Source organism: Rhinatrema bivittatum, chromosome 8 (genome assembly GCF_901001135.1).
Source record: "Rhinatrema bivittatum chromosome 8, aRhiBiv1.1, whole genome shotgun sequence".
NCBI classification, from domain to species: Eukaryota; Metazoa; Chordata; class Amphibia; order Gymnophiona; family Rhinatrematidae; genus Rhinatrema; species Rhinatrema bivittatum.
The window spans coordinates 65508720-65520868 of NC_042622.1; the positions used below are offsets into that span (position 1 = coordinate 65508720).

Consider the following 12149-nt stretch of genomic DNA (forward strand, 5'->3'; position numbering starts at 1 on the left):
AATACTTAAACACGTCCAGCTGTTCCAGCCGGAAATTTTCGTACTGATGTTACGGGATCATCATGGCACGTAATAGCTGAATATTTTCCAGTTAGGCGTTCCTTTCTCAGCTCCTCCACTGCCTCAGAAATACACAAGAGATTGCACTGAATAGGCTGCTCAGGTTTCAAACCTTTTCTCTATCCATACAACTTAATCTGCATTTTGGCAATGATCCCTGTCCCTGCAGAATTTGGCTAATCTTTATGTGTTGCACAAACCAGAATGTTGTTCTAACAAATGAGTGGCGCTTGTGCTTTGCAGCCTGCTGTAGGGAGGTAGCTTATAAAGGCTCTGTGCTTTTAATGTAGCAAAACCACGTCTTACCTAGGGGATCCCAACCCGTTGTGAAGACATTCAAGTACACACAACTACTTCTACCAATCTTCTGGGTTCTTTGCAGTTTTTCTAATACCTTTGACTGGAGCAACACAATTAAAATGCAAACATGATGATCTGGTAGATTAATTCTGCAAACGCCACGGTTCCGGGCCCCTCTTCAGGTGAAGGAGGAACCCCTGAGGTCTCCAAAGCCTCTTGTATATAATCATCTTTGATTATTCTTATATTGCTCCGGTAAAAGATATCGGGATGTGCAAAGAATCCAGGTTTCTCCAGCATCGATACTACTACCAGTAATTTTTTTTTTTTTTTTGCCATCTCTTATTGTTTTGTCAGCAGTCCAAAGCAGAAATGCAGGTGGATTTTATCTCCACAAATCCTGCTTTCTGAATGGAGGGGGTCATTCTTACTGTGTACACCCGATCTCCCTTGGCAGACTTTATCCTGATCGCTCACTATATGGGTTGTTGACACAGGCATAGTTTGTCAGCTTAGTTTATTTTTATTTTTTGGTGGTGTGGGTGGGAGAGGTGAAGGCAAGAACTCGAGAGGTCATATTGGGGGGGGGGGGGGGGGGGAAAGACGAGACTTAGCCCTCCATACTACACCTATATTGCCGCACTGCACAGGTAAGGGCTGCGAAACAGCAAGTCTTGCCTTCCGAGAGCGCTTGTTTGTCAGAGGCAGTAAAAGAGGCAGCCACTGGGAGGCTGGACGGACAGGGACGCGACAGTGCTGGGGCACGGTGTCTGTGTGCGATCGCTTGAAATGAAACCCATGGAAGTCACCTGCAGCTTGGAATGAAGTCTCTCCCTGTTACCTTTATTCCTTCCACTTAGAGGTGATCATCACGCGTCATTTAGATGGAAGCGCAGCCGAACCTCCAGAGGCTCTGTCTGTCACAGCTAGTGACCAATCGGAGCCATCCGGGGGCGGGGCCTGGAAGCCCAGGCGAAGTTACCTTGAAGGCTCTGCATGCTCCTTTCTTTAGTGTTCCGCTGCTATTGTCAAGTCAGTCGCACCTCTCGTGGCTGCCTGTAGCGAGCGCATCCCCTTCTTTCTTTCTTTCGTTCGTTCTTTCTTTCTAAAACATTGTGTTTCTGGCCGGGTGCCAGCACCCAGAGAAAGAGAGCCTCTGGATCTCCCATCGATCTGGGTTTGACAATCGAGTTCCAAACCTCAGTCCTGCGATCTGCTCGAAAATGATGGCGTGCACTGATCTGCTGACTGTGTGCCTGCTGTCAGCAAAGCATGGGCAGAATCGGAACCCCAAGCAGCCCCCTCAGCTGCCCAGCAAGGGACCGGCCATCTTTCATGATGTAAGTAGCTTTGCTTTGCCTTATGATTTTGCTGTTGTTGAGTGGTTCTGCTACTTTGTTCTGCTGTTTGGAGTCAATGAGCATTGGGTCTTATTCTCTTAACCCAGCTCTGAGCGTGCTCTCTGTAGATTTTTATGCTGAAATGTTGCTTTGTTAAGTTCCAGTCAGATTCACTAAATTCGAGAGTTCCTTTTGCACGATCTCCTTTCTAAACTTCAGGATACACTTATCAGACTGAGCTCTCTGACAAGCAAAATCTTTATCCTCAAAGCCCTACAGAATTCTGTTTTCCAAATCACTTTCTAGTCCTGCATCTGACAGTCAGCTCCATGAATTTTATTCAGACTAAATCCTCACTCAGTCTGGTATCTAATCTTAACCGTTTGAATCTGTGCACATAGTAATTCAAAGCAAACAATTATTCAACTGCAGACAAAGCTTATAGCTGAGCAGAAGCCTCATTGTGAACCCTTTAGGATCCAGTTCTAGGCTTCATCTTCTCATTTTAAGACTTGGCTCACACAGACCTGACAATTCCAAATGATCAGAAGTAGTTTGATAATATCTGGTAAGGTGGTTTCCACGTGCCGTACAAAGAATGGAATATACTGCACAATGAGCTATTATGAATTTTTTTTTCAGGCTCAGTTTCCTCTTGAGCTTTTGGGTTGCCAGCTTATTTATTTCACTGAAGCTGGCCCTTCCTGGGACTATTGTGCCATAAGCCTTTTTTTGTAGCTACCTGGTAGATGGGGGGATGGGTCCCTCATAGTTATCCCTCTCCCATCTCGCCCAGCCATTACTGCAACAGTCCTTACTGAGGGGCCACAGCCCGCGACTCCCTCCAGAACCAGTGCACATGTAGGCCGAGTCTGGCCACTGTGTGATGATTGGGATTCCCTCTTCTTCCCCTCCCCCCCAGGGAATTGTGAATGCTTATTTAATTAATTCATTTTGGGGTCTCTCAAGCATCCAGTCCAATACAAATTAGTTTCAGGAGCTGTGCCCTTTCTGATGAGTGGAATGGGTATCCTGAAGTGAAGCTACTATGGGTCTCTGTTCATAATAAAGGGTTGCTCATCTTTAGCTCCCTCCCTCATGAACAAGCCTTTCATTACTGACATAGATCGTGGTTCTCCTCCCTTTACAACCCTAGAGCCAGCTGAAGATGTCAAAGCTGAGCAGCATTCAGTGCACCTTATCACAGGGCTGGAGTCATTGCTTGTGCGAGGAGTAGGAAGCAGATCCAGGAATGGAACATGTATCTTCTTCATGGCATTGTTCCTGCCAGCCCTTGTTCTTCACCCTGTTAGAAGACATAAGAACATAAGAAATTGCCATGCTGGGTCAGACCAAGGGGTCCATCAAGCCCAGCATCCTGTTTCCAACAGAGGCCAAACCAGTTGCCCAAAAACCTTGAACATTCCAAACTAAAGACGTGTCTGACAGAGGCCAAGGACAAGCACTGTAGACTGGGTTTGGTGGCAGTGGAAATACTGCTATGAGAAGGTGCAGCTTTAAGCAAGCTTATCCCTTTAGAGCAAGCAGGACTGGTGGAAGCAGGAAGCAAACTAGGCAACCTCCTAGAGTGCCCCCATTCTGGCGGTAGCTCAGTGATGGCATCGCCTCCTTCCTGCCCCCTCTCCCCTCTCATGCCCAGAAGAGGAAGTGGTTTGCATGAGTCCACGGGGGTGGGGGGAGGAGGAGATGCCATGATCATCACCGTCAGGAACAGGAGCAGTGGCTGAGCGGTATCAGGAGTAGGAACAGTGGATCTGCATGGCCATGAGAACTACAGAAGCGAGCAGCAGCTTTGGGCCCTGGCAACGTTGCAAGAAGGAAAAAACTGAAGTGTGCCACTCTTCTGTTTTTTTCCTATTGCTTGTGGTCACTGGCCTCGATTTTTTACTCAACGCTGGAAGAAGGAGCAGCGGCCATAACACTTTGGAAGTAGGAGCAGCAGGACTGTGGAGAGAAGAAGCAGGCTGGAGCAGCGGGCCCGTGCAATGTCAGAAGTTGGAGCAGTGGGCCCATGCAATGTCGGGATTCAGAGCGGACCTGGGGAGAAACTGCAATCTGAAGCAGAGAGGCCTGTGCCAGATCTAGATTAAAAGCAGGCTGGAGCAGCAGGGCTGAGTGGGAGCTGAGCCGCATGGAACAGTGGGGCCACTGGGCCCGAAGAAAGTGAGGAATCCCATTCATGAGGATGAAGAAGGAGGCTGCTGCTGCCCCTTGTGCTTCTGCAGGGGGGGGGGGGGGAGGAAAGTGAGTGATTGAGAGAGGGAGCCTGTATGTGTGTATAAGTATGTGTCTGTCATTGAATGTGTGAATAAGAACGCGTGTGCAAGCAGAAGTGTGTGCATGAGAGAGGGAAGAGAAAGTTAGTATGCAACAATCCCCCTTTCTCAGACTGCTAATCCAGGATAATCTCAGGGCATCTGGAAATCAAACATTCCCAGGTAAGGAGAGCAGAGTTTTTTGTTTTTTATAAATCTTTATTGGTTATTGTTTGATGTATCTGCATTTTTTAAAATATTTTATTGATGCTTAGACAATTTTTATGAATTTTTAATTATTGCATGCTATTCTGTCTATCAGCTGTTCTGAAACATTTATTCTTTTAAGTAGCATGGTTTTACTGTTATTGATATTTTATATTTCTTGATTTCATTGATGTTTTATGAGGAATGTTAATGTTTCTGTTTTCTTTAATTGTTGCACTGCCTGCAGAGTCTGGCTTGTTTTGGTCTGCATGTTTCTGTTTAAACCTTGTTGATCTCTTTATTCTGTTTTTGGTAAGGGTCTGTCTGTGCTCTTCATGGGTGACCAAGGTGAAGTATTCCTGCTAGCATGTAGTTTCTGTGAAGGGATCTATAGAGGCTTGGCTTGTTCTGTTTACGTACCTAATAGGATAGGTACTGGTATTTTAGAGCCTGGTGTAATATTTTCAGTGTTGCTCTTTCATAGGTAGGGTTCTTATTGTGTGAATGCTGGCGGTTAGTGTTCTTTTTATATGGGATGTTTATTATATATGTATAATTATTATTTTTCTTATGTATGAGGAGAGCAATGGGGGTGGGAGTGGGGGGGGGGGTGGAAGGCTGTAAGGTTTGCCTAGGATGCCTAATACCCTTGCAAGCTGGAATTTAGAACTGGTTGGTCTGTTTTCAGATAATTTTGGTAGCACCGTCACTGAATATAATATATGAAATAAAATGGTTGCAAGTCTTCTCCCAAGAGAGCTGACAGTCTTAGTTTTGAGCACAGGGAGGCTAAGAGATGTGCTCAGGGTAATACATTGACTGTTGGTGGAGGAATTGGAATCTGGATCTGCAGGTTTCAAACAGCTGTGTGCTTTAATCACTAGGTTGCACTGCCAGCCACAGTTAAACTAGTTCTCTCCATTTTAAAATCTCACATATGCATGTATGGAGCTATCTGGGATTTATCTTGTGTTTCACTTTGCAGTTGGACTATAAGTCAAATCTACATCATGGTTCAGCATGCAGGATTGATCTCCAGCTGGTTTTGGTGTGTGGGAGTTAGGTGGCACTGCTGGGCTTTCACAGTCAGCAATTCTGTATGAAGAAAACTGATAAAATAAGAGAGGTGGCATTAGCCTTACATTTCAGCAGTATGGAAACAACCTGGCATTTTCTAATGTCTGCAGGAGCTATTCCCTCTGGATTCTATGTTATTCAGAACTGAAATACCTTGCATACTAATTATATTATGTATAGTTCATTCATTTTGAATGATATTAGAACAATAACACTATAAGGTCAGGTTATAGTACTATAGTTTCAACTTCATATTACAAAAATAGCAGTCCATAGCAGCTCTATCTATACAGCACTGTATAAGTGCAGTTTATTTTAATTTTTTTTAACTATGTTAGGTTATTAATTATATATTCGAATTTCCATCTTAGGCCTGATTCATCATTTTTTGCAGAATGATGAATCTTGCGAAAACGGGGGGCGGGTCTGCAAAAGCCTGCAGCCTTCGCACCACGGCGTGCGATTTTGGCGGCTGCGATGCGCCAGCTGCTGGCTTTTGCACCAAATAGCGCCACCGTGAAAGGTGGTGCTATTTGGTTCACTACTGCCGACGATAATGTTAGTAACATTATCTTCGGCAGTGAAGCCACTGCTGACTCCGCCTCTTCCCCTGACTCCGTTCCTCCTCGCCTCGACTCCGCCCCCAATCTAATTTGCATGCTACCGCACGCGAAAAGGGCCTTTTCGCATGCCATAAGCCCTTAGAAAATAACCCCCTTAGTGAGCTACAATAAAAAAACATAAGAACATAAGATATACTATACTGGGTCAGACCAAGGGTCCATCAAGCCCAGCATCCTGTGTCCAACAGTGGCCAATCCAAGTCACAAGTACCTGGCAAATACCCAAACCTTAAATAGATCCCAAGCTACTATTCCTTATTGATTAATAGCAGTTTATGAAATTTTCCTCTAGGAATTTATTCAACTTTTTTTAAACCCAGTTACTCTAACTGCTATAACCACATCCTCTGGCAATGAATTTCAGAGCTTAACTATATGTTGAGTGAAAAAGAATTTTCTCCAGTTTGTTTTAAATGAACTACTTGCTAACTTTATGGAGTGCCCCTTAGTCCTTCTATTATCTGAGAGAGTAAATAACTGATTTACATTAACCTGTTCAAGTCCTTTCATGATTTTATAGACCACTATCATATCCCTCCTCATCCATCACTTCTCTACGCTGAACAGTCCTAACCTCTTTAACCTTTCCTCATAGGGCAGCTGTTCCATGCCCCTTATCATTTTGGTCACCCTTCTTTGCACTTTCTCCAGTGCAACTATATCTTTTGTGAGCTGCTGTGATCAGAATTGCACAGAGTATTTAATGTTCAGTCTCACAGATGATACAAAGGCATTATGACATCCACCCATTTATTTGACATTCCCTTCCTAATAATTTCTAACATTCTGTTTGCTTTTTTGACCACCACAACATAATGAGCTGACGATTTCAATGTATTATCCACTATGACACCTAGATGTCTTTCCTGGGTGTAATATGGGCACCCGTGACTACCCACTCGCCCCCCTCCATTACCCCTCAATAAAGACCCACAGACATTAATTGGATGAAAATAGGCCGCAGCTTTTATTAACATACAGGCCCGAGCCATCATTTGATACAATACAATATGACACGGTTTCAGCATCCAGCCCCCCTTTACCATCCGCCGCCGCCGAGCAGGATAGTCCATACCAGCCGTCCGGCTCGAAGATCCGGCCTCACACCCCAGTGTCTGACTCCCGCCACCTGCCTGCAAGGAGCCGAACCCGGGTGGGCTCCCGCCGCCAACCTGCAAGGAGCCGGGCCCCAAAGTCTCCCGCCACCTTGCCAGCAAGGAGCCCCCATCGCTGACAGCAGCCCCCAGCTGTCAACCTCCGTCCATTACCAGCTGAAACCCCCATTGGTCTAACGATAACACAACATTATGGCTCGGGCCAACTGCCTTCACCCGCTGCGACAACCAATAACTTACATCAACATGTGAACATATGGGGAGGGTGGGAGGGAACAAGAAAACCCTTCCTCCCTACGCTCCGCCGACGCGCGAATCCCCAGCCCGTGTGCGCGCCCTGGCTCCCTCGTCCCCGCTCCCCACGTGACCCCCCTCTGTGTGCCGCCCCGGGCCTATCGTTGCTATCGCAACGCGCCCTGGCAGCCAATCCCTCGGCCCCCTCTGGCGTCCTTCCTCCCCCCCCCCCCCTCCTTGATCGCGCGCCGACCTCCTCGCGCCTGCACGCCCCGACTCCCCCCCCCCTTTCCTGGCTCGCAGTGGTCCCGGGGCCCACATTACCTTGCTCGGCTGGACACTGGGTCCGGCCGGACACTGGGTCCGGCCGAGCTTCCAAAACTCCTAAAATGGAACTTAACATCGTGTAACTACAGCAAGGGTTATTGTTCCCTAGATGCAACACCTTGCACTTGTCCACATTAAATTTCATCTGCCATTTGGAAGCTCAGTCTTGCAGTCTCAAAAGGTTCTCCTGCAATTTATCACAATCCACTTGAGATTTAACTACCCTGCATAATTTTGTGTCATCCGCAAATTTGATAACCTCACTCATCGTACCTCTTTCCAGATCATTTATAAATATATTAAAAAGCACCAGTCCAAGTACAGATCCCTGAGGCACTCCACTGTTTAACTTTTTCCACTGTGAAAGCAGACCATTTAATCCTACTCTCTGTTTCCTGTCTTTTAACCAGTTTGCAATCCACAAAAGGACATTGACTACTATCCCATGACTTTTTAGTTTTCTTAGAAGCCTCTCATGAGGGACTTTGTCAAACCTTCTGAAAATCCAAATACTCCAAATGTACTGGTTCACCTTTGTCCACATGTTTATTCACCCCTTCAAAAAATTGTACGAGATTTGTGAGGCAAGACTTCCCTTGGGTAAGTCCATGCTGGCTATGTCCCATTAAACCATGTCTATCTAAATGTGTTGTGATTTTATTGTTTATAACAGTTTCACAATTTTTCCCAGCACTGAAGTCAGGCACAACGGTCTATAGTTTCCAGGATCAGTCCTGGAGACCTTTTTAAATAATTGGGGTTACATTGGCCACCTTCCCGTCTTCAGGTACAACAGATGATTTTAATGATAGGTTACAAATTAATTGTAATAGGTATGAAATTTCATTTTTGAGTTCTTTCAGAACCCTGGGTGTATACCATCCGGTCCAGGTGATTGAGTACTTTTCAGTTTGTCAATCAGGCCTACTACATCTTCTAGGTTTACCGTGATTTGGTGCAGTCCATCTGAATCATCACCCTTGAAAACCGTCTCCAGAATGGGTATCTCCCAAACATCCTCTTCAGTAAACACTGAAGCAAAGAATTTGATTAGTCTTTCCACGATAGCCTTATGTTCCCTAAGTTCCCTTTTACTCCATCTAATGGTCCAACTGACTCTCTCACATGCTTTCTGATTCAGATATATTTAAAAAGGCTGTTATTTTGAGTTTTTGCCTCTATGGCCAACTTCTTTTCAAAATCTCTCTTAACCTGTCTTATCAATGTCTTACATTTAACTTGCCAGTGCTTATGCTTTATCCTGTTTTCTTCTGATGGATCCTTCTTCCAATTTTGAATGAAGATTTTTTTTGGCTAAAATACCCTCTATCGCCTTACTTACGCCAGCAATCGTTTGGCCTTCCTTCCACCTTTCTTACAGGCCGATACAGTAAATATCACAGGAGAGCGGGCGAGTGCCCGCTCTCCGGCGCACGCACAGGCCACTCTCCTGTGCGCGCGATTCAGTAAATAAAATTATTCAAATTAGGGCCCACGGTAAAAAGAGGCGCTAGGGACACTAGTGCATCCCTAGCGCCTCTTTTTCGACAGGAATGGCGGCTGTCAGCGAGTTTGACAGCCGACACTCAATTTTGCTGGCGTCAGTTTTCAAACCCGCTGACAGCCATGGGTTCGGAAACCGGACGCCGGCAAAATTGAGCGTCCGGTTTTCAACCTGCGAGCCGCGGGCTGATTTTAAATTTTTGTTTTTTAAATTTTTAATTATTTTTAACTTTTGGGACCGCCGACTTAATATCGCCATGATATTAAGTCGGAGGGTGTACAGAAAAGCAGTTTTTACTCTTCCCCAACAAACAAGAGATTTCTCTTCATAAAGATTCGATTGTGCATTTAGTCTCCTACAGGATCTCTATCCTGTTGAACTGTATACCATCCCGGACATAAAGCACCACCCCGCCACCAAGATCCTCTTTCCACCATATCTCCAAGATGCCAATTAAGTCTATGTTATCATTCAATGCTATACACTCTAACTCTCCCATCTTACTTCTTAGACTTCTGGTATTAGCATACAAACATTTCAAACCGTGTTTTTTGTTTGTATTAACATTCTACTTTTCAGTTGACTGGGATAAATTGGAATCTTTTAGCTCAGGTGATTCTTTACTTATAGGCACTTGGACTACTTTTCTTATTATTGGAACCTCTTTCTTGGGATGCTTTAACTCTCCTGCTTCATTAGTATCCTTTGAAGATACCTCCCTCAGAACCATGCACCTTTGAGCGACTGTCGGCTTTCCCCTTTGATTTAGTTTATAAGCTGCTCTATCTGCTTTCTAAAGGTTAGTGCCAGCAGCCTGGTTCTACCCTGGTTAAGGTGGATCCCATCCCTTTGGAAAGGACCCCCCTTCCCCAAAAGGTTCCCCAGATCCTTACAAAACTGAATTCTTCTTCCTTGCATCATCATCTCATCCATACATTGAGACTCTGGAGCTCTACCTATCTATGGGGACCTGTGCGTGGAACAGGCAGCATTTCAGAGAATACTACCCTGGAGGTTCTGGATTTCAGCTTTCTACCTAAGAGCCTAAATTTGGCTTCCAGAATCTCCCTCCCACATTTTCCTATATCGGTGCTCACATGTACCACGATAGCCAACTTCTCCCCAGCTCTGTCTAAAATCCTATCTAGGTGATGCATGAGGTCTGCTACCTTCGAACCAGAAAGGCATATTACCAGGCGATCCTCACGCCCACCAGCCACCCAGCTGTCTACATTCCTAATAATCGAATCACCAACTATGACGGCTGACCTAACTCTTCCCTGCTGGGCAGTAGCCCTGGGAGACACATCCTCAGTGCGAGAGGACAATGCTTCACCTGAGGAGCAGGTCCTTGCTACAGGATCATTTCCTGCTGCACCAGGTTGATACTCTTCGACCAGGAGACCTTCCTCCTCCAAGGCAGCACCAGGACTACCAGACTGGAGTTGGAACTTGGAACTATGACCCTGAAGTTCTCATCTATATACCTTTCTGTCTGCCTCAGCTTCTCCAGGTCTGCCACTCTAGCCTCCAGAGATCGGACTCGTCTTTGAGAGACAGCAGCTCTTTGCACCAGGTGCACACATACAACCTCTCACTGGCAGGTAAAAAATCATACATGGGTCACTTGATACAAAAGACTGGAAGACCCACCCTCTTGCTGCTGAACTACTGCCTTCATCTTAATTCTGTTCAGTTCCTACTTAAGTTTATGTTGCTATAGGAGTAGGAATGTATACAATTAGAGTCCTTTAAATGTATTAATGTATTCATTATTTATCTAGTAGTAACATACAAAGGGATGATTAAGCTCTTGAGAAGGCCTGGGACAATCCTGAGTTTAAGGTAAAAGGCTGATTCATTTTTTTTCTTTTTAATATGAAAGTTTCACCTGCTTATAAATCAAAGGATGAGCTAGGGGTGGGTGGGAGAGGGGTGGGAGGGAAGGAAAGACAGACATACAAACTCCTGGTTTTTGCCTGCCTTCTGACTAGCTGTGTAATACAAAACACACAGACTTCTGGTTTCTGCCTGCCTTCTGACTAGCTGTGTAATACAAAACACACAGACTCCTGTTTTTTTCGCTTACATTCTGACTAGCTGTGTAATACAAAACACACAGACTCCTGTTTTTTTTTCGCTTACATTCTGACTAGCTGTGTAATACAAAACACACAGACTCCTGTTTTTTTTTCGCTTACCTTCTATCTATTTAATACAGATACACAAACTCATGTTTTTTGCCTGTCTGCTTGACTATTTAATACAGACACACAAACATACTAAAGAATATACCTCAATAGTTTACTTCACCCCAAGCAGCACTTACCGATTCTGTTCAGCCACCAGCAAGATGATCCTCTCCTCTCAGTGCTCAAAATGGCACTGAGCCAGCTAAGTGGCACTGCTGAATATCTGGCTATGGTCAGCAGGTGCCACTTAGCCACCTAAGTGCTTAGACAAGATAAGATTTTATCCAGACAAGTCAGAGGCGGGGAATGAGCAGATTGGGGAGGAGTCGAGATGGCCAGATAAATTAACAAGTTAACTCAATATTCAGAATTAGCTGGCTGATATATCTGGCTAAATCTGATTGGGCCAAAGGGATGTCCTAAAGTTAGCCGTTTATACATAACCGGGTATATTTAGCAGCATGGCTGCACTACACAATATATAAAGCACTAGTTCGCTGATTTTGTATAACTGGTTAACTAGCAGAGCTGCAGGGCAGCTGAATAATGACCTCCCTCTAAACAAAATAAAACAATAAGATAAAACAAAATAGACCAGATTGAATACCAATTTACACATGCAAATCCAGCTCATATTACAAAAATAACCACAGTTAACACTTTCCTCAGTCATAGTTTAACTAATAGCAGCCTAAAACATTCATCCCAGGGTCTTATTAATTGTTTGTGGAATGTTGTATTCCAAATTTTGAACAGCTGATATGTAACACTAATGCAGAATTAAGTGAGAATCTCAGCATAGTGTTTCATTTGTTAAATTTTGTATGTTTTGAATTGAGTTATGTTTTTAGAGGGGGCCAAAGCAGCACTGGGGTGTGTGGGGGGGGGGGGGGG

The 12149-nt window shown here is 44.8% G+C and overlaps 1 protein-coding gene across 1 annotated transcript in view; it reads left to right on the top strand.

Annotated features, from left to right (window-relative positions):
• Window positions 1-1312: 1312 nt before the first annotated feature.
• Window positions 1313-12149, top strand: part of NECAB3 (N-terminal EF-hand calcium binding protein 3) — a 295795-nt gene continuing 284958 nt past the window's right edge. Inside the window, exon 1 of the mRNA XM_029613752.1 lies at window positions 1313-1700. Within this exon, the coding sequence (XP_029469612.1) occupies window positions 1584-1700 (117 nt within the window). The 5' untranslated portion in view covers window positions 1313-1583. The remainder of the gene's footprint in view (window positions 1701-12149) is intronic.